Below are 27,769 nucleotides of genomic sequence, written 5' to 3' on the forward strand. Positions count from 1 at the left end.
TAGTTTCAGGGGCTGAACCTACAGTGAGGGGGAGTTTGAGAAAGTGGAAAATGCTGTGGGGTCCTAGGTTAACACAGAATAAGGGCTGCTGGGTTAGCCTGAAGTCATGTAAAGAAGAATGCGATCAGTCTTCTGAAAAGCAAGAGGCTTAAACCCAGTAGGAAATGGCCATTAATCTAAATAGGAAACTTAGCAATGGAAAAATTTTTTGAGGAGGATTTTGGAATTTCCCCTCCAGGAGAAGGCTAAGATTCATCAGAGCTGATTTAGTACCTTAACAGCTCGTGGGGGTCTAAGGGCCATGGTGGGTGACAGTCCCAGGCCTGTAGGGGTAATCTGATTCAAACAGGAGATGTATCATGTTTTCACATTAGTTTAATATGGATGGACCATATGCAAGGATCAAGATATGTTAAAGATAAGATAGTTCCTATTATTTTTTATTTTTATTTTCAGAGACAGGGTCCCCTACCCTATTTCTCGGGATAGAGGGCAGTGGCACAGTCATAGCTCATTGCAACCTTGAACTTGCAGGCTCAAGTGATTCTCCTGCCTCAGCCTCCCACGTAGCTAGGACTATAGGTACATGCCGCCATGCCTAGCTAATTTTTAATTTGAATTAAATTTTTAATTTAAATTGAGCTCCGGGGCCCAAGCAATTCTGCTGCCTCACCCTTCCAAAGTGTTGGGATCACAGGTGTGAACCACTGTGCCCAGCCAGTTCCTATTCTCAAGCTCACATGTTAGTGGTAAATTTGTGTTACCAGAAAAATGAGAGTAGTTTTTCGACTTTTTCCCTTTTTTTTTTCTTTGGTGGGTAAACCTTTCATCACTTCCTGAGGTTACTTTGCTTTTCCTTAGTAAAAAGAAAAAGAACAAGAGGTGAGATAAAACAGGTTTGTTCTCAGGTGTCCACGATGCACAGCACCCTGGATTTTAGCTGAAAACAGAGAAAGGACGATGACTCCAGGATACCGTGTTTCTGTTTAAGGACAGTCAACCTATCTTGATACGTTTTCCTTGTCCTGTTTCTCAGAGATTTTGATTCTTTGGATGAGCAAAATGTGGAGAAGAATAACCAACTGGCCTTTGACATTGCTGAGAAGGAGTTGGGCATTTCTCCCATCATGACAGGCAAAGAAATGGCCTCCGTCGGAGAGCCCGATAAGCTGTCCATGGTGATGTACCTGACTCAGTTCTACGAGATGTTTAAGGACTCCCTCCCCTCTAGCGGTAAGGCCTGGGAGGAGCTGCTGCACCGCCCCCGCTGCTGTGCTGTGGCCCGGCTGTTCCTTCCTTCCTCTCGACTGTCCCGCAGCAGTGCCATCAAACACAAAGTTACTCTGTGTTCTTACCAGTTAGCTGTCAGGGAAATCTCTGGAGCTTTGCTTCATTATTTTTCCCTTCTCTAGTAGTATGTTCTCAATCCCTCATTCTTTCCCAAATCTTTCTCACTGCATTTATAAAAACGCAGAAATCGTTCCTGTACCAAGTCTTTTTCCATGACTCCACCACCTTCTAGTGCTCGTGCTCTCAGAGCCAGCCTTTTTGAAGAAGTGGTTTGTGCTGTGGCCTCTGCTTCTGCACAGCCCAAACTTCGTAACGGGTTATAATCCGGCTTCTCCTCATACTGCGCTACCGCAGCTGTTCCCCAGTGAGGAGGATTCCCACCTCCTAACTCTTTTCTCAGTTCCCGTCTCTCACGCACTTGCTTTTCTGCATTGTTGGCCGCCGGAGAACGATGTCCCTTTTCTTGGAATCCTCTCGTCTCCTCCATATCTGTGATCCTGAACCACACTTGTCCCCCTTCTTTCTCCTGTCACTGTGCCTTCTCCGGCTTCTTTCTACTCCCACCTCTTAGCACTTCCCAAAAGTCTTTGCTTGGCCCTCAGCTTGCTGCCTCAGACTCTCATAGTGCTACAAAAAATATTCCTGTTGTCATTAATTGTCACTTAGAGTAAGTGTAGCATGAGGCTAGAGTGTTGGCTGTGGGGTCTGACCTGGATTTACAGTATCCCAGGCTTCCACTCCTGGCCTTAGGCAAGTTACTAAATTTTCCTGTGTCTCGCTTTCTGTCAACCTGTCTTGTAAAATGGGATAATGGGTGTAAAATGGGGATAATATGTATAATTATATTGTGCTGTGCCAAGAAGGATGTTCGGCCAGTGGAAGTACTTAATAAATGTTAGTGATTTACTATGAATTAATGACTATTTTAAAAATTACTGTTGTTATTAATGAAACAGTGAAATCCAAAAAACTTGTGTTACCACCTTCCAGTACTTTCCAGCCCATGTATTCTTGTAGGGATCGGTGGCTTTTCCTGGTTAGCCATGCCATTCCTACAACAGAAAGCCACAGCTCTAACACTGGTGTACCCATTCAGTGCCACCCCTGTCTGTGTGCAGCTCAGAGCGTGGCATCTGCATACACTAAAACCAGGAACCCTGAGTTCATCGCCTCTCTGCTTTTCTCTCTCCCTCCCTCTCTGTCTGTCCCGAAATTTTTATCACAAAAACGAGCCTTCAGCACTCTGCTGTAACTAACAATCACAGCCAGCTTCCAACTTCTGAAAAGCAAAAGTGCAGGTTTTGGTAACTGAAGTAGATTGGGAAGAAGAGTCATTTTTGTTGATGTGGATGGAAAAAAGAAGGCTCAGTGTCCATACCCAAGTATGCATTTCCTCCGTGGAGTTTCCTGCTGAGGCCACGTGTTGTCATAGCTGGTGAACCTTTAGAACTTTCTGAGGCTCTGCGAACCATCCATAAGGGAGAGTAGTTTTGGTCGGGATTTTGCGGTGCCCTCAAGGGCTGTGCTTGAACATCACTGGTTTCTGTTCCCAGACACCTTGGACCTAAATGCCGAGGAGAAAGCAGTCCTGATAGCCAGCACCAGATCCCCTATCTCCTTCCTAAGCAAACTTGGCCAGACCATCTCTCGGAAGCGTTCTCCCAAGGTATGTGGAGGAGTCTCTCGACTGGCTGCAAAGCTAATGGCAAGGTATGTGTGGCTAGAATAATGCAGTTTCCCTCCTCCCTTGGTACAGGATAAAAAGGAAAAGGACTTGGATGGTGCTGGGAAGAGGAGAAAGACCAGTCAATCAGAGGAGGTGAGATTCACTTGGGGAATTGCTAGAATGGTCATGTGGAATAGCCCTTTTTGTTTAAAATCCTTCATTTCCACATTGGTATTGCCAGGTCTTTTCCTATTCATCCTTTATGAGAATTTCTGCTGGGCTTTTTCTTTTCTTTTTTTTTTCTTTTTTTTTTTTTTTTTGAGACAGAGTCTTGCTTGTTGCCCAGGCTGGAGTATAGTGGCGTGATCTGGGCTCACTGCAACCTCCGCTTCCTGGGTTTGGGTTCAAGCAATGCTCCTGCCTCAGCCTCCCAAGTAGCTGGGATTACAGGTATGTGCCACCACACTCAGCTAATTTTTGTAAATTATTTATTTATTTATTTATTTTGAGACGGAGTTTGGCTCTATTACCTAGGCTGGAGTGCAGTGGTACAATCTCAGCTCATGCAGCCTCCACCTCCAGTGTTCAAGCGATTCTCATGCCTCAGCCTCCCAAGTAGCTGGGATTACAGGTGTGCACCACCATGTCCTGCTAATTTTTGTATTTTTAGTAGAGATGGGGTTTCACCATGCTAACCAGGCTGGTCTCAAACTCCTGACTTCAAGTGATCCGCCCGCCTCAGCCTCCCGAAGTGCTGGGATTATAGGCCTGAGACACCGTGCCCGGCCAGGTCCCAGTACTCTTTATATGGCCCTAGCTTGAGACTTGCTGTCCCCTTGTGGACACGGGAGCTTTGAGAGCTGAGCCAGACCACCAGCCCCCGTGCCAGGTCCTGAGTGCACTTCTGTGAGGGAGGGACATGGAGGGAGCCTCCTGTCACAGCATCGGGTTCTTTGGGGTTGGTATTGACCAGGAGGAAGCTCCCCGGGGCCATAGAGGAGAAAGACCGACCCTGGTGAGCACTCTGACAGACAGGAGGATGGACGTTGCCGTTGGGAACCAGAACAAAGTGAAGTACATGGCAACCCAGCTGCTGGCCAAATTTGAAGAGAATGCACCCGCACAGTCGGTCGGCACACGGAGACAGGTAAACCCAACCCGTGCCTTGCCCACACCGATGTGGTCAGGCCACACAAGAAGAGGGGATCTTTTCTGTCCATTGAGATGGGCTGTGTCACAGACCCGGGGGTTCATGGGCTCAAGACGGGCGTCTGGTTTTCCCTCGCCTGACTGCAGCAGAGAAGAGCCCTTTATCTGCTTGCTTCAGGCTCTGAGGGTCGCTCTGTCCTCAGCATTCCGACCTGGGTTGTCCCCTGACAAGAATCAGCAGAGGGATCTAAAAAAATCTGTATTCATATACCTGTACATCTGTGCACGTTTGCAGATATATTTAAATTTAGAGAAGTACACACTTACTGAGGAACATGCTGAGAAGTACAGTAAAGGTAATGAAGCCACCTGTGATTCTATTAATTAATATTTTCCTGCCCTTCTTTCTGGTCTTTTTTTTTCAGTATATTCTTGTTTTTGTAGATGAGGTCGTTCTTAACATATACTTGTCGATTCTCCTTTTTTCATTTCACCTTAGGCATTCCCATGTTGTCCCTGACTCTACAAGCACCTTCTAGAATGTGTGGGCATCAGGCTTCTCTTAGCTGTTGCTCTAGTGTTGGATGTTCATGTTATTTCTCATCTTTCATGATAAGATACAGAGATAAACATTCTTATGATAAACCTTCTTTTGTGTGTTGCAGCAGTTTCCCGGGATATTTTCCTAGGACTATGAGCATTGAGTGCTAAGTGGCACTCCCACACACCATGCATGAGAGTACATGGCAGCAGCTTGTGGCTTGGGGTGTCTTTGTTAGGGTCTGTCTCTCCCCTTGCTTGTCTAAAAGTCACTCTGACTTCTTACAAGAGGTGGGCCTGGGATTTTGGAGATTCACACTGCAAGTGTCTCATAAATCTCCATGATAACTGGAGAGAGCAGCCGGAGGGCAGCGGCCCCTTCTCTGAATTTCCCTTCACTCTCTTCATCTTCTCCATGCTCATCAGCCATTCTTCCTATGGACCAGATGGGTGGGAGCAGCTTTGCTTGGAGTCTGGCCGTAATTAACTACCTGCCATATCTAGTCTTTGCACACCAGTCTTTTCATGCTGTGGCTCATAGAAAAGGTGATGATATTCACTGACAAACAGTTGAGGTTGTCTGGAGGCTCTGGCAGCCCCACGTTCCCCTGCCTTGCTTGGGAAGGCTGGAATGCTGCCCGTTAGAGGAAGGTTGCCTCTAAGAGAAGGCTGCTTTCCTCATTTTGGATGGGAGTATTAGTTTTCCAAATCAGAATTAGTGGTTTCGACTCAGAGAACATTTAGCTTGGAAAAGAGATGATGCGTATTACAACTTCTGTTTTCCTTTTTCTGTTCTTTTGCATTTGCTTTTGGTTTGGGGGAGGCTGTTTGCTTTGCTTTAGAAGTGTAACTTTCTAAGAATGAATCCTCCCTCTTCCCCACAGTTCACAAGTGTGGGGCTGTCCCTGTGAGTTCTTTCTGTTCTTCTCCCACCTTAATGTACTTTTATTTTGTTTTGTCTCCATGTCCTGTCCCCACCCACACTTGGCCTGTGTGTCCCCAGCTAACACAAGAGCGTGGGGCCAGCCAGCCGTCCAGCTGCCTGCCCGGGCAGGTTCGCCCTGCCCCCACCCCGCAGTGGAAACAGGTAAAGGAACTGCCAGGGCCAGGATGGGTGCTGTCTCTCCAGGCCTTCCCACCCCGCTCCTGAGCCAGCCAGGGTTCAGGCCTGTGCTCTGGAATCCTAGCTCATGAGGGCCGGAAGTCTCTGCTCATTCGAGTAGTAGCTTTGGGAAAACATTGAATAGGCAGGGCTGATTGATTGCACGATTTCTGTAACTCCTGGGGATTTGAGAAAGAGTTAACAGGGAGACTGTTGATTTGGTTTGAAACTTGCTGAAGCGGTGTGGTAGGCGGCTCACCTAGGGGTACCCGAGCTCTTGGGTTTGCTGTTGTCCATTGGTCTCAAGCTGCCTTTTTTCTAGCGTGTCTACTTGTGACCCTGGGAGAGAGAATTCTGAGTATGTCAAGCCTGAGAGTTGGGGCGTGGAGCCTTTTAAATGGGAAAATGTTATCCAGGAAAATAGTCTGGAACTGTGAGTTTGTGTTTGTTTTAAATCCTGGATGAAAGTATCCCTGGATGTTTTATTGGTGTTCTCTCTACATTTAAATGAATGTTTTTGGAAATTTTCACCAAAACCTTGGCAGGATCTCCCAGAAAACTGCGTGTCCTAAGTGGTACAGAATAGGGCAGGTGATGGCATGCACTTCCTAAGAGAAAACCCAGCAGAGGAATTGGGAGCTCTGACTGTGGTTCCTCCATGTCACAGATGAGCAAGTCCCTGCTCTCGAGTGGAGCCAGGGTTGGCTGCCTTGTAGTCTGATACCATTTAGGTCTGCTGAGATGCTGAGAGGGCTGTGAGCTGGTCCTGGATGCCGTCAGCGCCTTCCGTAGTCGGTCTCCCCAGCCTCCTGTGCTGTAAAGTGACTATGGTCAGGAGATGCTAAGGGGTGGTGAGTTGGGTTTTATTTAAGTTACTTACATTTCGACAAAAATGTTTCTTTGTAACCGTTCTTTTGTAACATAGCACATTAAAGACAGGGCCCAAAAGGCTGAGATGGAATTTTGGGAGCAGTGTCCAAACTCACAACAGAAGACAAATTCACCCTTTCTCTGTGCATGAGGGAGGTCTTCTGAAAAATCTAATTGGAAATTTACTTGCATTTTGTTTTCTTAACCTTGGCCTTGACGTCTTGGTGGAAGATATGATTTGAAAGATGATGTTTAGTTGAGGATCTGTGGAAGGGGAAAGTGAACTCTAAATTGGATTCCAAAACCTCTTATAGTATTCGTAACAGGTGCCTGAGGTGGGAGGAGCAGAGGGAGAGGGAGATGAGGAGTAACGCAGGCAAGTGGGGGAACGGGTGGCTGTGGCTGGAATGGTGCTGAGGGGCCGCTGGAAGCATGCTCCCTGGAGAATGTCGGTAGTCCCTGCCAGCGCAACTTGTCACCTGAGTCAGTATGGTCGTGGCGGAGTAGGAGACTGGCAGGCTGTATGGGCAGTGGAATAGAACCACGGAAGTCAAACGCAGGTTCTGTGGGATGGGCACCAGAGATTACAGTTGGAGACAGTAGCTGGGCAGATGTATAAATGAGACTTGATTGGTGAGAAATCGTTAGCGGTGAGAACCCCGTTAGGTTCTTTGGTAGCTTAGGGGATATCCAGTAGGGATCTGCGAATTTACCAGGTGGCAGGGAAGTAGCACTGTGAACCAAAACTCACAGTTCTTATGTCCGTGTGAAATGTGTAGTATTCACATAGAACTTTCTCAGCTCTAAATCATGAATTTGGGCCTTCTAAATTTATCTCCTGAAAGAGTTGGAGTTGCAGTGTCAGATACTTGCAGAAACCTGGGACAGAGGAACCCCAGTGGTACCCGGGCCCTGCATCTGATGCCTCCCATGGCTGGCCCTCCACATCTCCCTTCAGGAAGCGGGGCTGACTGGCAGCACCCCATTGTGACTCATAGTGCTTCTCTGGAGGTGGTTCAGAGGCAGGAGGGCATTGCCTGGCAGGGCAGTGATAGCTGAGTTGACAGAAGGGCCACCTTCAGCCTAGGTCATCGTATGGAAGAGGGAAAATAATAGCAGCTCAGCCTGCCAGTGGCTTCCCTTCATTTCCTTCCTTTGTAAACGCTGTGGCTCTTCCCTTCCCCATCCTTTTGCCTTTTGATCTCAGAAACACATCCTGAAGGCAAGCTCTGTGCGTCAACCAGCCCTAGTTTGGAAGTAGATTGTCATGGGAGCTCTGAGCGAGTACGGGGCTGTTTCCCCAGGCCTCGTGGGGACAGAATGAGAGAAAAGCCAGGGACGTGTATATGGCATTTGAATGTTAGTGAGACACCTTTAATTTTGACATAATGCTCCTGCCTTTCTTGCATTTCCTTGTTAGTTTCCTGAAGCCCTTTGAGTGCAGGGACTGAGGGGAGGGCAGCAGTGCCAGCCACTGTCACAGCTGTGCCCTGAAGAGGCTGCTGCTTTGCTGTATTGGATGCACATGACCAAGCCCTTGAGAGGGGGTCTCTGTGTCCCCTCTTGGCGGTTGGCCTGTTTGCCCTTTCTCTCTACTCATCAGCAAGCCTATTTCTTTTTTTTCTTTTTTTTTTTTGAGACGGAGTCTCGCTCTGTCGCCCAGGCTGGAGTGCAGTGGCCGGATCTCGGCTCACTGCAAGCTCCGCCTCCCGGGTTTACGCCATTCTCCTGCCTCAGCCTCCCAAGTAGCTGGGACTACAGACGCTCGCCACCTCGCCTGGCTATTTTTTTGTATTTTTTACTAGAGACGGGGTTTCACCGTGTTAGCCAGGATGGTCTTGATCTCCTGACCTCGTGATCCGCCCGTCTCGGCCTCCCAAAGCGCTGGGATTACAGGCTTGAGCCACCGCGCCCGGCCAAGCCTATTTCTTATATCCCTGGCTTCCCTGAGAAAACCATTGTTCCCTGGCACCTGGAAGGTGCTGCGCTGCTGGTTCTCCCCGGTCCCACAGATCACCTCTGGCTGTGCCCAGCAGAGGGTGCACGTCCCACCTGGGGGCCCACGGGAGACCACTGGGCTGCCCTCTGAGGATGAAGGGGCAAGGAAAGGCCTCCCTGGGGTGCTTCTGACAACGCCCTTCAGTCCTCCCAGAACCAGCCTCCACGTGGCCACTGTTTGAATCATGTTCTCTCTGTTTGTGTCTGTTGGTGTAAAAGCAACGGGAAAAGGAGTGTTCTCGGACCTGCCCCAAAAAAGTGATCACCCTGTCTCCTCCCCCTACTCCACCTCCCTGTCGGGCGCATGGCAGCCAGCAGGTGATCCTCTCTGCATGCTCCGTGGTCCTGTCTCTGTCTCCCTGCCTGTCTGTGTAGGTGGCTAGTGTAGAGACCAAGTCAGTTTCCCTCTTCTCAGCAGTAACTGTCAAGAAGAAAGGCCATGCGTAGAAACCATTTATGGTGGAAGCAACTTTTATGGCCCTCAAGATGGTGGATCCTACATTCACACCTGACCCTGGTCAGTCCCACCCACATCATGGAAACACGACTGTCCCACCATGAACTAGAAGTTCAGCTGTAACATGTTTGTCACGCATCCGAGGCCCAGAAGCCCTAAGAGCAGCCTGTTTTTCTGAAACCCCACTGAAGGCAGCCCTTTTCTCTCGCTGCACAGTGAGGTGGGGTAAGGCCTTCGGGCGCTGCCACAGGGCTTCTCCACGTGAGTTTCGTTCCTTCTGATTCTGGGAGCTCTGCCTCTTGCCCATTCAGCATCTTCCAAGAAACACTCCTCCCCGCTGCACTCGCACACCAGGCAGAGCATTCAGGAGCGGCCCCAGAGCCAGCCGCAGCCGTGGCTGGTGAGAAGAGCAGGCAGTGAGGACAGCGGGCATGTGTCTGTGGCATGTTTGTAGGATGGCATTGTTGACCTTCATGGTATGTTTCTGTAAAATAAAATGTGAGTTTCAAGAGCAGAATCTATGGAAAGACATTTTCCCACCTAAGGTGGCCTATTTAAAGGGTGACCGTAGTAACGAGACTGATTTTAAAGGCCCCACCTGTGTCCGTGGCTCTCAGAACGGAGCCGTTGCAGGTTGAGCAGCTGCTGGGTGCCTTCATCTATACGAGAGCTAGCCGTCCTCAGCACCCGCTGTCGCCTGGGAAGCACTCTCAATTCTTCTCAAGCCATGTCTCCATCAGTTCTCACAATAACACTGTGAGGCAGGTGCTATTATTGGCTCCGTTTTACCAGGGAGGAGACTGAAGCATAGGGTGGAGAGGCCGTGTCACGTGTCTGAGTCACATAGTAAGCGCTCAGTGCACGGTGAGGTGGGGTAAGGCCTTCGGGCGCTGCCACAGGGCTTCTCCACGTGAGTTTTGTTCCTTCTGATTCTGGGAGCTCTGCCTCTTGCCCGTTCAGCATCTTCCAACAAACACTCCTCCCCCTGCACTCGCACACCAGGCAGAGCATTCAGGAGCGGCCCCGGAGCCAAACTGGAATCTGGCTTGTGGGACCGGGGCCACGCTCTGGCCTCCCCCTGCCTACAGAGACATTATGCTCACGGGTGCTGGATAGGAGCAGCCATGTCAGAGGCCTTGGGACTGTTTTTCCACCGGCTCACGGCTGTAAGGCGAACCCTCAGCCAGCCAGAGTAATGCAAGCAGCCTTCCCTGGTCCTGTGAGTGCAGCTCCTGGCTCCTCAGATGAGCAAGGCCATGTCCCTACCTACAGGTCTCTACCCTTTCACATATACCTTCCCGTCCATTCACCAAAAACACATTCACTTCTCCCTTTAGTAGATTATTCTTTGGCCCGATGCTCCTGTTCAGGGACCACTCCCCGCTCTGGAGTTTCCTCTGGACTGCTGTCTTAGTCCTTTATTCTAGCCAATTTCCACCTCCCCACCTTTCCTTCCTAAAATGTCTTGTTGTGGAATGTGTCACCCTTTTAACCAGTCTCTCCTTCTAAACCTTCCATTTGATGCCTCTGATCTTACGCCACTGTGTGAAAGAAGTATGCTTGTTCCACCTTTGTACTAACCGTAGTTCGTTATGATCTGTGTAGCTGGCCTCACTGGAGGCCGGCGGGGGCAGAATGGCTGTGCAGAAGGTCGGCCTTGTGTCATGGGATTTGATACGGATGGGAGTATGGTTACCTGGGAATGGGGTTAGTAGGGGAAGGGGATATGTGTTGAACTCTGAATTTCTGCCCCTGAATTTCCCACTGTTGCTTAGTAGATCCAAACAGAGCATTATGCATGGAGCTTAAGTTTCTACTTTATTGCCAACAGACATACAGGGATCTTGATGCTGACAACCGTGGCAAGCAGAGCCCCCACCATGAGAGGGTAAAAGAGCATGAACCCGTGGCATGGGATGCTGAGAGCCAAACAGACGGGGCACGCTGTGGTGGTGGGGCAGCGGGAAGGGATGTGGGGGATGACCCCCTCCCCTTGCTTTTTGCACACTCTTGTCACCCAGCCAAGAGCCAGAATTCTTTTTGCTAGCAGTGTTGAGCAGTGCAAATAGCATTCGCTGTAAAGCAGGCACCCATCTGGCATTCAGATGGGATGCTGACCCTAAGTGTGTGTGTTCTGGTAAAGGGCCTTAGTGACTTCCCGTTTCTGCCCACTGTTCCCCTTCCAAGACCATGCTATTTCTACCCCTGAAATATGTGCCAGTGGTAGAGTAGTGGCATTGGACCGTCAGATATGACTTCTTAGGGAAAGGGTCTAGATCAGTATTCAAGTGGCATTCAATAGTCACGGATCTTGAAGTGGAAATCCTAAGAGAGCCAAAGCTCCTACCAGCGTGAGGATTTTTCCAGTAGGGTGAGAACGAGGGGGAGAAAGGTAGGTGATGGCAAAATGGGGCTGTACCCGTGGAAAGCTTTAGTCTTTTCTGAAAACTAAGGGGGAAGTTACTGATTGCAACTGGCCGTCGTATAATGTGAGGGATAGCCGAGACGCCCAGTTAAAGAAGCTGGCTTACTTTAGGAAACTTTTGTTCTTGTTGTTCGTACCCGTAAAGATCTCCAAGTGGCTGTAGCTCTGCAGCTACTGGGAAGAGTCATCTTTAGTTGTTAATCTCACAAAAGCCATTTTGAGAAATGCAGTTAGGGCCAAGCAGTAAATTAGGTTACCCCTCGGACCCGATAGGAGCTAATCATAGTGCCATCTTCCTGCACCCTCTCACCAGGCTAGCAGCGGGCAGTGTGTGTGCTGCCTGAACCTGGTGCTGGGTCGGGGAGAGGAGACTGGGCTGGAGGTGAGCGTCTTTCCCATCGCCTTTCCATGGCCTCGCCCCACTGTGCTCACCCTTTTTGGGGATGCTCCCCCATGGCACTGTGTGCCCAGCCTCTTTCTCCCTTCTTCCCAGGCTGTGTCCCCTCAAAAAGGAAAACAGCCCTTTTCATTGAGCAGGGCAGTGCCCTCCATTTTGGGGATCACATATTTAATGAGAGACTGATAATGTTTAATGAAACAGTGCCTAAAAGAAGAAGGGAGGGAAAGGCCGGGCGCGGTGGCTCACGCCTGTAATCCCAGCACTTTGGGAGGCCGAGGTTGGCGGATCACGAAGTCAAGAGATCAAGACCATCCTGGCTAACACGGTGAAACCCCATCTCTAATAAAAATACAAAAAAATTAGCCAGGCGTGGTGGCGGCACCTGTAGTCCCAGCTACTCGGGAGGCTGAGGCAGGAGAATGGCATCAACCCAGGAGGCAGAGCTTGCAGTGAGCCGAGATGGCGCCACTGCACTCCAGCCTGGGTGACAGAGCTGACTCCGTCTCAAAAAAAAGAAGAGAGGGAAGCATGTTGAATAGGAGAGATTGGCAGTGAGAAACAATTTGAAGTTTAGGGCTGCTGTGCAGAGAGGGGAAGAGGTAGGGTTTTGAGCTCAGGAGGCAATAGTTTGCGGAGATGATTCTCTCTTTTTCCCTCTGAGCTGGTTTCTGCACTCCTTGGTGCAGGGCTCCAGACTGGATACTTGTGAGGACTTAAGTTCTTTTCTTGGACTTTGCCGCCGTCCTCCATAACCCTGCATGTGTACTCACCTGCTCTCTGCCCACCTCTACCCAGCCCCCCACTCCTCCCCTTGGCTGTGACTGCTCTGCCCCCCAGGAGGCTACTGAGTCTTCCTCTTGCTTCCTTCTGGTGGGTGGTGCTTACAGCCGTCCTCCCCAGCTCCCTCTGGGGCCTGCGTTGCTGAGCCCAGGGCCAGGGAGCTGGCGAAGTGTCTGAAGCAGAGGCTGTTGAAGTACCAGGTAACTGCTGCTCCATGTTGCCACTCCACGGAGATATGAAGTGCACGTGACTGAGGTAGAGAGTGTGACCGATCTGGCTTGGAGCTGGAGGAGCAGAGGGCTTCCTTGTACCATGAGTTAATGCTGTCCTTCCCACCTGTAAATAGTTCATTCTGAACCTGGTGGGAAACTCAGCAGTTACTGGTTGCCAAAGCTTTCAGTCACTGCCTCACTCTCTGGGGACTGGGTTCCTAGCTGCATGGGCCCACAGCTAAGGAAGACCCTTGCTCAGTTTGGTTACATGTGCTATGTGCAATCTGTAGAAGACTTGGGCTCAAGCCTTTTCTCCTCATCTTTGCTTGGGATTCAGCTGCCTCCTTGGCAAGGAGAGCCTCTCTGAGCACTAGTGGAAGGAAGAGATGCTGCATTTCTGGCCCTCCTGTAGAAGGAGCAAGCTTCACTCTAGATTTGCTGTCTCCACTGCCTGCTACTTCTAAGGCCAATGGAGTGATGGGGTGGTGGGAGAATCTTTTTGCCCAGGAGAAATCCCAGCTCAGGGTGGGGGTTGCTCTCTGCAGAGCACAGAGCATGTGAGTCAACAAGACCCCCGCTCCCTCCCCTCCTTACCCACACAGAGGGAGGGCGAGGCTGTGCTGGGTGGCCCACAGCTGCGGGACTTCGTTCCAGGGCGTGCTCTGCTGCAAGCATGAGGGAAGGACAGATAAAAGCAAAACGGAAGCCTTGCATGGGCCACTTATGCTTCTGGGAGCTACTTTTTTTTAGTACACATGGCATTTAGATAAAGGTCTAGAGTAAAAGGCTGTACAACTGCCAATCATCTTATGTTCAGAGGTCAGTGGGTGACTTAACATTTCCTTTAATTTTGTTTTTCTCCATCTTGTATTTTATAGCCAGAGCCTGAACCTCCTCGTCGATTTTTTGTCGACCAGTGGGAGCTTTCTCTTAGTCTCCGCTCCTCTGCCCGCCCCGCCTCTCCCTCCTCCGACTCCCTCCGACAGGTAGCATGGCCTAGGACTCACTAAAACTCTGCCCTCTGCAGCCTCCACTCACTTCACTTTTGCTGAGTGTCATGTGCCCCAGGAGGTTGCAGGGCTCCTCACTTGGGCCTGTCTCCTGTAGGGAGCCGGCTGCATGTGTTGCTGTCTGCGTATGTGGGTCTGGTGTGTGAGGGCTGTGGCACACTCCTCAGCTAAAGTGGCTGCTGGCTTTCGTCCAACTGTATTTGACACATCCAGGTCTGTCGATGTGAGCCGGCTTTGATGCTGTTTCAACTGTATCAAATAATAATAAACGTTTTTCGGCCACTGGCTTGTTTAACTTCACGTGTCTTCCCAAATAGTACGTGTTACAAAGTAGGAACCACAGTGTAACTAAATCACCTCAGTGGAGGGGTGACCATGCAGTATTCGGCTGCCTGTTGTCATCATTTGAGGAATGAACGCGACTGTCACCTGAAGTAGCGCTGGTCCAGTTGTAGGGAGTTTCTAGAGAGATTGGAAGATCTCTTTGCCACTCCTGTTGGTATTTCCCATCCTGGGTTGATGCCGGACCTCCCGGCATACGTGCATGGTAGCATATGCACACTTGTGGTGTGCAGCGGGATCAATCCTGCAATTGTTACATTTCTGCTACTTTTTAAGAGGGATGAGGCCGGGCGCGGTGGCTCACGCCTGTAATCCCAGCACTTTGGGAGGCCAAGGCGGGCGGATCACAAGGTCAGGAGATCGAGACCATGGTGAAACCCCGTCTCTACTAAAAATAGAAAAAAAAAAAAAAAATTAGCCGGGCGCAGTGGCGGGCGCCTGTAGTCCCAGCTACTCGGGAGGCTGAGGCAGGAGAAGGGCGTGAACCCGGGAGGCGGAGCTTGCAGTGAGCCGAGATTGCGCCACTGCACTCCAGCCTGGGCGACAAAGCGAGACTCCGTCTCAAAAAAAAAAAAAAAAAAAAAAAGAGGGATGAGAAGGAAACCATCACTTTTCATGCCAGAAACAAGTAGAACTTGAGCCTTCACCTCTCTTGCAGGGATGCTCGTCAGTGTTGCCGACTTGCTGAGAACTGAATGTGGCAGATGCCTTTGCGTGGGCAGCCCCAGACTGTCACTGCTGAGGTTGATGGTTTAGTTCAGGAGAGAAGGGTCCTGGCTGAGCAGTGAGGGCCCAGGGCTGGCTTGGTGTCCTGGCCTCATACTTGGCATCTGGCCCACACTCCCCTCCCCTGTGTCTGCTGCAGAATGAGAGAAATGCCATTTTCTGTTCCCTCAGTGTCAGCTATTAAGTTACCTGCTCAGCTCTGCCTGGTGTCTGTCGGTCCCAAGCCTAAGCTTCCTTAGTGTGCCTAAAGTAGGTTTAGATCTAAGAGTCACGTGTTTGTCTTGGCCACTAATAGGTATAATCTGTGGAGTTAATGGGCAAATGGCACCAATCCTTGGGAATCTTATTTTTGAATTAAAAACTATAATTGCTTCTTCAGCTCAGCTGAGCCTTGAGCTGAACCACAAGAACGGCTTCCTCATGTGTGCATCTGTGAGTCCCCCGAGCGCCTGCTTCCCCCTGCCCGGTGCTTCTGTGATGATTCCTCACACGAGGCCTTATGCGTCTGTCCGTTCAGGCCATGCCCTAAGGGGGCTGTTGGCATCCCCAGGATAATGGCTTGTGGTGAATTTCTGAGTCAGAATTAGGGTCAGGTTACCCCCGGGGGCAGGGAGCCCCCTTCCTCCATGAAGTTCATGAGAGGAGCGCCACCCACGTGGTGGCGTGGCCATCTCCACATGGAAGGGTGACCTGGGTGTGGGAGTCTCTAGAGGACTTCCTCTCGGGACAGGTCACGGCAGGGCTGCCTGGGCACTCAGCTTAGCTGTGAGCAGGGCGGCTCACGATGGAGACCTGGAAGTTTCTCCTGTGGTTTCTTCAGTGTTGCCAGAAAGAGGCTTGAGTTGGTTGGGTTTTTTCTCTTACCTTTCTTCAGCCTCTAAAGTAATCCCTCCTGGCCTAGAACACATTCCCACCTCCCTGGGCTGATGGAGCAGCTTGGCTGCACGGCCACACCTCGTGGCCAACACGCCCAGCCCAGTCTAGAAGGCTTTGGCCTCAGCACCTAGATGGACCACACGGGCCTCATCATGCTGCCCTCAGACCCCCAATACCATCAGCAGGGAGAATGGGCTGAGAAGGCTTCTTCCAAAACAGCCTGGGAGCGTTGGCTGCCTGTGGCAGGCATTGTAGGGTCAAGCATCAGGAAGCGGGAAGAGATGGCAACGTCTGCTACCCACACGGAGGCGGCCTGTGCAGGAGCAAGCATGGCTCCTTCTGAGTGAGGAGATGGCCTCCTGGACCGTGAAAGGCGGCATCAGCCTGGGCACTGCTGCGTGCATGGTGGTGCCCCTCGAGTTCTGTGAACGCAGCCCAGCTGCGCAGGACCGAGGCCCTGCCTGCCCGTCTCTGTGCGCGTTCGCCCTGCCTTCTACCACTATTGCCTGGAATTGTGCATTCCACAGAGATGGGAGAGACCCAGTTCTTCCCAAGGAAGACGCTTTCCCTGCAACGGTCCTGTCTGTGCTGGTACCCTGTGTGGACACTGACATGATGTTTTTCTTACCACCCGGTTTCCCTGCCTGTGAGCACTGTGTTGGCATGGTTTGCTGCTGCACCTTGTATTCAAATTGCACTTCCCAGAGATTTCTTTTTTTCCCATGTCTTCTTAATTTATGTATTTTTTTCCTTCTCATTTCCCTTCATTCTGGTCATTTTGTAACCTTCAACCAATAGAAGTATATAAAGATGTACACGGGCGGAGTGAGCTCATTGGCTGAGCAGATAGCCAATCAGCTTCAAAGGAAAGAACCACCCAAAGCCCTTCTAGACAAGAAGGAACTGGTAAGAGACGTCTCCAGGCACTGTCTAGCTAGACGCAGCACAGCCGTGGGAAACACACCTGTGTGCTTGAGTCGCTTATAACTTGTGTAGCCCGTGTATGCCATGCAGTAATCGCTTTTGAGGTTGTCTGGATTTTGATAACCAAATTTCTAAGACTGCAGTAGTTGTTGGTGAGTCCAGGGACCCACATATATTCACATGAACTACGTCAGCACTGAATAGATACAGATACAGCTACCCTCAGAACAGGACTCTGCCAGCGTTTCCATTTGAGCTGGGGACCCTTGGGCCCCTTCCTGCCTTCTTCCATGTGCGTCTTTTCCATCGTGCCCCTCCCAACCCTTCTCGCCCCTCTCCCTCCATTGCTGTTTCTCTAAGACTCTTTCTTATCAGTATTTCCCAGCGTCGCCAGGCTGTATCATAGCATTACTCAAGTCTGGTGTGAGGCACTGTGATGCTGGCTCCCTCGTCCGCAGCAGCCTGACCCGGGCTTTCGCGGTTGTGCCCAGTGTTCCTTGTCAGCGCGTGGAGGCAGTGACCGTGGTGGTGCCGTCACTCTGTGGCAGAGCCAAGAGCACGGTTGACCATAGCCAGTCAGTAGTCTGTCTCAAAGCAGACCACTTAGCGAGGGTTGACTTTGTCTCGCCAGGCTGTGCCTCTAGGAGGGCCCATGCGGCACTCCCTGAGGTGCTCCCCTTCTTCCCGACCGCCACCTGCAGGGCTCCATGAAGAAGGAGTTTCCGCAGAACCTGGGAGGCAGTGACACGTGCTACTTCTGCCAGAAGCGGGTCTACGTGATGGAGAGGCTGAGCGCCGAGGGCAAGTTCTTCCACCGGAGCTGCTTCAAGTGCGAGTACTGCGCCACCACCCTGCGCCTGTCGGCCTACGCCTACGACATCGAGGATGGTGAGACGCCCCGCGCCTCGGGCCCCACGGAGAAACTGGGCTTGGACAGTGTTTCCATCTGAGCTGGGCGCCTTTGGGCCCCTTCTGCCTTCTTCCATGTGCGTCTTTTCCATCGTGCCTCTCCCAACCTTTCTCGCCGCTTTCCCTCCACCGCTCTTTCTCTAAGACTCTTACTATCAATATTTCCCAGCGTCACCAGGCTGATGAGAATGGCATGCGTTTACCCAAGTCATTTCCCTGACTTCAGGGACACTTACTTGTGTTCTGACCTCGGGCTGCGAACTTGAGATAAAAGGAACACAAGATGAGGTTTTCGTCTTGTCTTTACAGAAGGGGACTTGCACATCCATAGAAGTCACATATTTTGCCTCAGGTTGATGATGACAGCAAGTTGGAACTGGGTCCCAGGCCCCTGGGTTCTCAGACATTTGCTCTTGGAGATGCCTGCAAGGCGGCCCGTGTTAACGCCTCTCTGGCATCCGTCTGATCTCTCTCTGGTGGGTTGTGAACCATTGCACAGGGCCTGAATCTGATTTACTGTGGTGTTCAAGGCCTGGTCTTTGGCAACATGTGCCAGTTTTTACAATGAAAAGACCTTGAGGTAAACAGTAGAGAATTCTGCACAGATGATAGAGCCATCATGATGGGCAGAGGCAGGCTGGCCGCCATCTGAGGACCCTGCATTGATGACCCCCATCCCCGTTCCTATAGGATGCTGCAGGGACTTCGTGGGAGGCAGTCTTATAGATTCCAGAGTAATGAGGGGGCCTAGATTAATAAGAGAGGCAGTAATCTTTATAAGGTGGCATAAAGACCTTGACATTGATAGAAGATTGTGTGGCTGTGAGATTATACAGTGATGTCATATAGGAGAGGGATGCCATGCAATTAGGACCTAGTCACTTCAGCTGTCCCGAGGATGAACAAACGGGCACCTCTGTCAGAAGGAGCAAGGAAGGAGCCCAGAGAGGTGAGCCGAGAAAGACTGACTCCTGCATGGTGCCTGGCCCTTTTACTATGTTGGTAAAAAGCACTCCCGAGTCAGGGAAGAGTGGAAGAATTAGGATGCTGTTTAGATAAGGCAGGCAGATTGTTTGCTGTCAAGTCTTCTGTTCCACCTCTCCCACACACCTGCTCTCTGGATGGCGCATTTGATCTCAAGGATGGGGCCTGGCAGAGGGAGCCACCCAACCTCGCTCAGCTGTCCCTGATGCTCAGGGTGTTCTAGTTAGCCTTTCACTGTGGAGTCTGCCTGGAAAGAAGATGCTGCAAGGCGCAGCTGATTGATCTACGGGTACTTTTGCCCATGGGTGTGTGTGCATCTTTGCTGCCTTCTGTGAAAGATGCGGAAGTGTAATGTGTGCCTCCAGGAGCTCACGGTCCTGTGGGGATTGGGCCCGTGAGGAGTAGCAGGCGACACGAGTGCGTGCAGCGAACGGCTCGGTGCACAGCCTAGGTTGTGGCTTTGTAGACGCGCGGGGAGGAGGAAATCTGTGAAGTTCAAGAGCAGCTTGGAATGACCTCGCTGACCCTTGGCTAGACTTCAAGAGAGAAGGGTATGGTGGCGGAGTAGAGGGCAGATGTGCGCACCTGGCAGGACCTCGGGTGGCAGCGAGAGGCCGGGACAGGATGAGGCCAGCCTGGTTGAGTGCAGTATTCTTAACACTGGAGCAGAGAAGACAGCCGTTCTAAACCAGCTCCCCAAATTTTAACCCAGCTAAAATTTTCATCAGCTTAGCCCCTCCGCAGACCTCCCCCTCATCTGTCAGAGGACAGATGGACTACAACCAGTAAGGAACTTTAGGGGCACTGAAGTTTTAGCCTGTTTCTTATCCAAGTTGCCGAGTGTGTCAGAAGTCTAACTGAAGAGGCTCAGAGAACAAAGAATAAACTGGGGAGGTTGTGGCATGAGGAAGTAACCGAGGCCTTGTGCTGGGCCCTAACTCATCACGCCCTTTGTCCTCACAACAACCCCATTAGGTAACTCTTTTTATTATTGTAATCAGAAGTCAGGAAGCTGAGTTCAGAGAACTTACATGTTGTTTGTCCAAGCTGACACAACTAGTAATAGCTCGCTTGCACCAAATGACACCTAAGATTCATTCCAGGGCAGAGATTCAGGGATTGTGACTCCAGGCCCGCTGCCAACTCCATACTAGTAAATTAAGAATCATATTTGAAGATGTCCCCGTGTTTTACTTGTGGTGGTATTTGTTCTGTCTTCAGCTCTTTCTCAAGGATGCCGTCTGCTCAAACACAGAGCTGCACTTTTTTTGCAAAGCACTAGCTCATTTGTGATCGCTGCCAGCTCTTAAGACAAGGACTCTAAATTAGTGTCAGACCTTCCCTGTCATCTTGAGAAGAGACACACACCACTTCCACAGGTGGTGTGTGCAGGGTGGCCCTCATCAGTGACGAGCCTGAGACTGTCTCCATGCCTGCCTCTGTTACACCCCAGTCTGTTTCCACAGAGCAACTGGAGGGATTTTAAAAGGTGTGACTTGGATCTCACCAATGTCCTAGCCACTGCCGTGCAGACAGAGCCCACAACTTTGTCCCAGGTGGAGCGAGCATTGCGTGTCTGCCCCAGCCTCTGCCGTCAGCTGCCCCCAGTGTGCTGTTCTCTTTGCTCCAGTGTCTTTCCATCCCATAAGCGTAATGAAGCTACTGCTCCTTAGGACGTGGCTCTGCTGTGTCCTCTCCTGGAGTACACCCCCTGGTCTCCACAGAGTGAGCTGCACGTGGCCCACATCTCCATGTGGCGCTCCTCAGAGAGGGGTCTGGCTCTTTTGAAAGAGGGCAGCTGCCCAGGCACCGGTGCGCCCGTGTGGTTCTCCATGCAGGGCTCGCACTGTCTCATCTTACCCATGCGTCTCGGGAGAACAAGTCTGCCTGCCTGGGGCTCTCAGTGTTCAGATCGGTGGCTGTCATACAGTAGCACTCAGGCCTGGGTGAGTGAATGAATGGACGGCCCACTTGACCTTGGGTTTGCCCTGTGGCCATCTGTTTTCTCCATTTCCCTTTTCCAGTCACTCCCGTATTCAGTTATCAGGATCCTTAATTTGGACCATTGAGAATCAGTCACTTGACTGAATCACCCACAATTCGTAGCTAATTGTTAAAAACATAGCAGGGCTGGGTTTACCACTGAGGCAGGCGTGGTAGTGTCGTGGCAGTGCAGGCTCTGGCACCAGCATCCTGGACCACATCCACCTCTGCGGTTCACTGACTGGGGGACACGCCGGGCAGGTCGCTTGGCCTTCTGTGCCTCACTGAGGAAGAGGTGGATACTAATGGCACCTGCCTCACCAGCTTGTGTGAAGATTAAATGAGTTGATAGATGGAAAGCAGTTAAAGTAGTGTCTGGCACTTGGCAAATGTTAACATGAAAATTAGCTTTTTTTTTAATAAGCAAAAAGTGCCATCGTCTTGAGTTTGGGAAGGGATATGGGGAGATGCGCCTGATTTGTGCCACCTCATTTAATATCTCCACCTATGAAGTGGGTACTGTGTTCATCTCCATGGGAGGAGACATGTTCCAAAAGACAGATGAGTTCACACGGCTGCTGAGCAGTTGAGACGGTGTTGGAACTGAGATCACACTTAGCGCTCACGTTCCTCGCATCGTCTGTACTGCCTTCCTAGAGAACACAGTTTGCTGGAACTTTCTGATTAGCCTTGGAGGTCTTGTTTCTGAAATGTAAACCTTCTTTCTTTATTAGTTGAGGATACCAGAGCAGGGTTCAAGGAGGATTCGGTTGAGTTCAATTGAGTTAGAGTTTAAGATCTGGGATTCCACTTTTGCAAAAACAAGCAAATTCATGTAGGAAAAAAATAGGAGGAAGAAATGAAAGCCATGATAGCATTTTAGTTTTCTGATACTGTAAGAAGCAATGCTCTTGGTTACAAGTAATAGAAACCCAGTGCAGATTACAGATGAAGCCTTAGCTTTACAGCTTCCGGCCAGATAGCAGTGCTCAGGGAAGGGCTGTCCCTTCCCTCACCTCCCTCAGCATCCCCATAACGTCTCCAGCGAGCCTGCCTTTAGCCACATGCCAGTCCCCAGAGCACCCTGTCCTGGGTGGGGTGGAGGGAGTGAGTCGCTGAATGGCCTGGGTCATGTGTGACTGGTGGTGGAAGCTCAGGCCACGTGGTTGCCAGCCCCTGTCAGAGTCTCATGGAGGAGGGAAGGGTATTTCTTAAAGAATGAAATACAAAACAGACCAAAACAAGTAGCACATGATCCAAGCACTCGTACATCTTATCTTATCCTAATTATTGGTAGCCAACATGTACAAAAACTGAGTGGCTTATTCAGATGGAAAAGGAAGTTGTGGCCAAGCTCCAGGCGACAGCCCATGGCTCCACCCCCCTGGTGGAGAAACGGGCGGTAAGATTGGTGGGCGTTTGGCCATCAGGGTCAGGTGTCACCACTGTAGAGTCTCTGCATCCTGACCAAGTGCCAGTAGCCAGTGAATCGTTCTGAGAAAGTATACTAGGCATTATGAAAAGTATTTAAAATCTGTGTCTTCCTAATAGATTTATTCAGCATTGGATGGGGAGTGCAGGTAAAACAAGTCAATTTCTCTGAAGGAAAAGAAGAAAGATAGAATCAGATCATCAGGGAAAAGGAAAGGGAAGAATGCCATCTTACCCTTATTTTCTTTGACATTTAGGTCCTCTTGTAGCTTTGAGATCAGGGAAGCTCATTTGTCTAAAAAGCAGTCTCTACAAATGAGGAAAGTGAAATGAGATTACTTCTGTTTCAGCAGTTTTTATAGTAGGGTTTATCACTTGAGATTCAAGTCTTCACTCTTTAAGTGAGAGTAAAAAAAATGACTCTGTGGGTTAGTTCCATTACCAAAGTCATGGGGAAATTCAAGTCCAGTGTTGTTCGGATTTTTCTGACCACACTCCCCATGGGGATACACATTACATTGAGACCCAGACACAGCTGCAAGTTCCAAGAAGTAATGTTTTATTCTCATCGCGCCACAGTACACTCTGGTTTCGTTTCGTTTCTGTTCTGTTCTGTTCTGTTCTATTCTATTCTATTCTATTCTATTCTATTCTATTCTATTCTGTTCTGTTCTGTTCTATTATGTTCTGTTCTGTTCCATCCTACTTATAGTCCATTGCAGTATTTTTTGTTTTCTAATGTCCTTTCCTGCTGATCCTGACCCTCTGAGGGGACTGGGAGGGGGTGAGGGATAGGGTGCAGGAGGGGGAGCAGCAGAGATGGGCCTGTCGGAGGCGATGCCTAGCGATGCCACACCCCTGCAGCCTCCACGCCTCCACCCCTGCAGCCTCCACCCCACACTTGTATTCATTCTTGCTTTCCCCAGCAATGCTACTCCCAGCGTTTCATGTGACCACATCTTTGTTCCTCACACACTGCCACTTTGTTTGCTGGCCCTGCCACACAGGCCTCACATCTTCGCTCTGGGCACTGATTGGGTGATGGCTCAATGGCCTTCACATTCCCAAAGGAAAAGACCCCGTTCAGGCCAGGGGAGAGGAGGGCTAGAATCAAAGTTTACTGGGAGGAACTGGATTCCCAGTAAACCAGAAAGCTGGGCCCAGGGAAGGCTGGGTGGCTTGATGGCCTCCTGAGGCTAGAGGAGATGGAAAGGAGTGGCTGAGACCAGGGAGGCACGTTCAGGATCGGTGCCTGGCTGATCGCCTCTGTCCCTGCCTCTTGCTGTCTGCAGGTAAATTCTACTGTAAGCCACACTACTGCTATCGACTCTCTGGCTACGCACAAAGGAAGAGACCAGCGGTGGCTCCCCTGTCTGGAAAGGTAATGGTGACCATCCTGTAAGTGGGGGAGAAGCAGTGGGTGTTGCAGCAGTGTGGCTATGGGCCAGGGGCGGCCAACCTGCAAAGACCCCTGTGGCCTTGCCTCTCCTGGGAGTGGGGAGGGCCCGAGACGCAGTGGCACCCCAGGTGGGGAGGGAACCAGCTTTTCATGGATGATCTGAGGTTGCCTTGCTAAGGTGAAGGCTCCACCTGCCACCTGAGTGGGACCCAGGAAGATGATGCAGCTCTCCGTCTCAGCTGCGTAGACACCTGCCTTTGTCAACACACATCTTTCTGAGAGGACACCCTGCCACTGGGGTGATGCCCACTCATGTTCCACATGATTAAAGCCTCCCCCAGAAGAGCAGAGTGGGAGAGAGCCTCTGTCCGGAGGATCCCTCTGCTCCTCGGTGACCCCACCCTCACTCCCCACACCCAGAGGGCACCCTGCCTACGGGGCCTTTCACTCATTCTGTGAGTTATTTGAGAACTTTCTCCTTTCTTATGCTCTCTTTAATGAGGGTGGCTTCTCCACCTCTCTTTGCCAAGGTGAACCCAGCAGTCTCTTCAGCACAGCTGCCACCTTGTCAGCACGCCTGCCTGTCAGTCCCCCTTGGGGGCTTCTGTTGCCCGCAGAGGGACTTGCAGGAAGAGGTGCACCTGGGTGGAACTAGACGTTGATTCCCGGTGACTCAGGGGGCTGAGGTGGGAGGATTGCCTGAGCCCAGGAGGTCGGGGCTGCAGTGAGCTATGATGACGCCACTGCACTCCAGCCTGGGCGATAGCAAGGCCTTGTCTCTTAAAAATAAATAAACAAAATTTAAAACCAGCCTGTCAGATTGTCAGTGCCTCTGGGGCTTTGAGGATTTGAGTGCATCAGTCAGAGCCACTCTTGTTTTTCTCATGAACTTTCCTAGGAGGCCAAAGGACCCCTGCAGGATGGCCCAGCCACAGACGCAAACGGACGGGCCAACGCCGTGGCCAGCTCGACTGAGAGAACCCCAGGTAGCCTCACTTCCTTGTTTGGCTGGGTGGCGCGTCACTCCCTCGGCCTCTGTGACAAGGCCAAGGGCATGAGCCAGCACCTCCAAAGCAACATTTCTTCATTCGGGCATCAAGTGGCCCAGAACCCTCTGGACTCGTTTTTCATGTGCCAGCTGCTTGCGTTCGGAGTCCCCTTTCTCTATGGCCTGTCGGAGGTGCTGGTGCAAATCGGAGGGGAGTTCCACTGGCAGGCTGTGGCCCAGTGAGGGGGCCACCCGGTGGGTGGCAGAGCCGTGAAGTGCGATCCCTCAGCCCCGTCCCGCAGCGTCACACATGAGGGCGGCCCTGGTCCTGTGTGGGTAGACAGGAGCTTGCAGGCACTCAGACACTGCTCCCATTACCACTCCTGATGAGGCCAAGGCCACTCGGCCCCTCATGCATTTGCTTCCAAGCTCCTCTGACGGCCTGGAGCTGCGTTGATTAAGCCTCGTGGTCTGGCTTTGCGTTCACCTTCACTTAAGATTCTGCGTCCTATTCCGTGTCACTGTGTCTGGATGAGCTGTGGCTGCTCTCCTGTCTGCCCTGCACCGTGATGGGGCATGCCCTGTCCTGACCCCGTGGCCACTGGGCTTCTCATGAGGTCCCTCACCTGTCCCACTTTCATGACCACTTCCTTGTGTTGGGAGGTGAACAAAACCATCTCTACCTCTAAAAACACATTTATTCTTGTCATAGCATGGCAGGACTTGCCGGGTTTGTGTGTACAAGGCCTGTTGGGAAGAATTATGTAGGTTTTTTCTTAAAATGGCCTCTCTCGGCTCCATGTAAAACTTGCCTGTGAGGTGCGTCCGCAGCTCCACAAACTGCTGGGTGTTCTGAGTGTCCCACATGCAGCTCCAGGTGGTTCACAGCCCTGCAGGGTCACTGGGGTAAGAGGGGGCCAGCAGGGCTGTGTTTCTGTCTGTCACACTTTCCTCTTGTTCAAAACACATATATCTCAAGCAGCTATGTACAAAACTCGTAAAAATTCAAGGTGGTCAGCCAATGCCAGGAACCGTGAAGGAGTTGGGCATAGAATTCCTGTGGTGGGACAAGAGAATTACCCATTTGGCCCTCACTGAGAGGTTCCAGAGATGCATCCTTTCCCTTCCCTAAGAGCTGGTTCACGTAGGCCTTGTGGTGCTCATTCTGGGAGAGGGAAAAGTGCCCAGAGGCTAGGCGGCACACCCTGGGAGCAGTGAACTGGAGGCCGAGACCCAGCAAACCCCAGCCAAGCCAGGTGAACTCAGCTTCTGCTACTGAACGTGCCCTTGTTATAATCTGAGCAAGTTGTTTAAGTGCCCTGCATGTGGGACCAACATTTTAGAGCCGTGTTTCAACCATTAATGACTTTTAAACCTTCTGCAGTCTTGAAGATCTTTGTAGTCTGTCTTAAGTACCATCAGGCCTTTGTAGCTGACACTCTCAGAGCATGGGCAGAATCACTGGTAGAGGAAAATAACCAAAGGGGTCTAGACAGAGACTTCAGCTTTATGCTATAGAATGTACATTCAGTTGGGGAGAGCCCCACCTTGTTAGTCTGGGCCCTGTTTCAGCAGAGATGGATTTTCTGAGGAACCCGACTGCTCAGTAGAACAACTCAAAAGAGATTAAACTTTCCATTTGGGTTTGGAGTACAGAACATTCTTTAAAAAGAATGAAACACAATGAAGTTTAGGTTTTTCCTGAATGAAGCCAGGTTTGCTGACTTTCCCATCTGGTTCAGGTTGCCATTCTTGCCGTCTAATTGAAAGTATAATGGGTTTCAGGTTTTTGAGAGTTCTAAAGAATTAAGGGTTCCATAGAGAAGAAGAATGTTCTACGTAGTGGAGAGAGAGGGTGAGAGCTGGCAGTGTGGTTAAAGAACAAAACCTCCAAGAAAGAGTCAGAGCCCTGAGGACGTCTCGGTCCACGTGGCTCTCGATCCTGAGCCAGAAGGTGACTTGGTATAGCACGGGAGTTCACAATGTGGTGTCCCGAAGGAATCACAGTGTGGACCCATACAGTTAATGACAGGCACTGTCCCCCAGCTTAGGCGGCAAAGGTCAGTGAAGCTCAGGGGTGAGGGGCTCACCCTCCAGCAGCTCAGAGTCCGGAGCACCTTGCCTCCCGGTGAGCTCCCTCTGCTGCTAGCCTCGGTAGGAAAGGAACAGGATTATGGGTGGTATTTTATGGCTGGCGTGAAATAGATAACCTTTTTCTCCTTTGATAGAGATTTCCTTCTTTAAATATGAAACTGAAGCTTTGATGACTTAACTAGACTTCCTTTTGAAAAATTTCAGAAAAGCTCAGGTGTGGCCGGGCGCAGTGGCTCACGTCTGTAATCCCAGCACTTTGGGAGGCCGAGGCGGGTGGATCACGAGGTCAGGAGATTGAGACCATCCTGGCCAACATGGTGAAACCCCATCTCTACTAAAAATACAAAAAATCAGCTGACGTGATGACATGCACCTGTAGTCCCAGCCTTTCAGGAGGCCGAGGCAGGAGAATCTCTTGAACCAGGGAGGCAGAGGTTGCAGTGAGCCAAGATCGCACCATTGCACTCCAGCCTGACAATAGAGCTAGACTCCATCTAAAAAAAGAAAAAAGAAAAGGGAAAGCTGAGGTATTTCAGGGCCCCAGAATGTATGTGGTAGAGACTAGTCATTAGCGCAGACCCATGGTAGCCGCCTCCACTGTGTGCTCAACCGGAAGAGGCCATGATGAAGGCCTCGATTCTCTTGTGTGTAACTCAGCCATCCTCCCTAGACCTACGTCCCCAGGAGGCAGGGCTGGTAAAGCTATGACTGGGCAGTGTTTGACCCAGCTGTGCTTTTACTCTGTGCCTCCTCTTTATATTGTGGCATTTCTCTCTTCTCCTTTATGTTCTTTTTCTTTTTATGCCAAAATTCTTGCTATTGCCAAAACAAAAACAAAACAACACACCCGTACCCAATTAAACCCACAGTTCAAAGAACCCACACTAGGTCGGCTTTAAAGTGTTGTCTTTCTCTGGTAACCAAATCTGTACCTGCTGCCTAATTTAGTGTTTGGGGGCATTGTTTACAGTATTTTTGTTTGTAATGTGCTTTCAATATAGAAATTCTCTTTTTTGTTCTTGAATCTATAAATGCTCTGTTTCCAAGCTTATACTTACTACTGCATATTAGTGGTCCTGGCACAGATTTTCTTACCCTGGCCTCGTACTATCCACCATGACTTTAGAAAAAGTTTGAACAACAATAGGCAGAGAAAGGAAATCCCCAAATGGGATTATTTCCCCCTGGGACATAAGAAGTTTAGTTGCAGGTTT

General features: G+C 50.6%; 1 protein-coding gene across 18 annotated transcripts in view; it reads left to right on the top strand.

Annotated features, from left to right (window-relative positions):
• The window catches only part of MICAL3 (microtubule associated monooxygenase, calponin and LIM domain containing 3), a 233,279-nt gene that overhangs the window by 132,028 nt on the left and 73,482 nt on the right, over positions 1 to 27,769 (top strand). For 15 of the 18 annotated variants that reach the window (XM_073007048.1, XM_073007053.1, XM_073007049.1 and 12 more), the window contains 8 exons: positions 1,037 to 1,233; positions 2,844 to 2,956; positions 3,047 to 3,109; positions 3,930 to 4,103; positions 5,649 to 5,732; positions 17,469 to 17,655; positions 23,367 to 23,455; positions 24,372 to 24,459. In XM_073007048.1, the coding sequence (XP_072863149.1) occupies positions 1,037 to 1,233; positions 2,844 to 2,956; positions 3,047 to 3,109; positions 3,930 to 4,103; positions 5,649 to 5,732; positions 17,469 to 17,655; positions 23,367 to 23,455; positions 24,372 to 24,459 (995 nt within the window). The remainder of the gene's footprint in view (positions 1 to 1,036; positions 1,234 to 2,843; positions 2,957 to 3,046; positions 3,110 to 3,929; positions 4,104 to 5,648; positions 5,733 to 17,468; positions 17,656 to 23,366; positions 23,456 to 24,371; positions 24,460 to 27,769) is intronic. The other 3 variants (XM_073007064.1, XM_073007057.1, XM_073007063.1) reach the window with 1 other exon arrangement.

The sequence above is a fragment of the Chlorocebus sabaeus genome, chromosome 19 (genome assembly GCF_047675955.1).
Source record: "Chlorocebus sabaeus isolate Y175 chromosome 19, mChlSab1.0.hap1, whole genome shotgun sequence".
Classification (NCBI taxonomy): domain Eukaryota; kingdom Metazoa; phylum Chordata; class Mammalia; order Primates; family Cercopithecidae; genus Chlorocebus; species Chlorocebus sabaeus.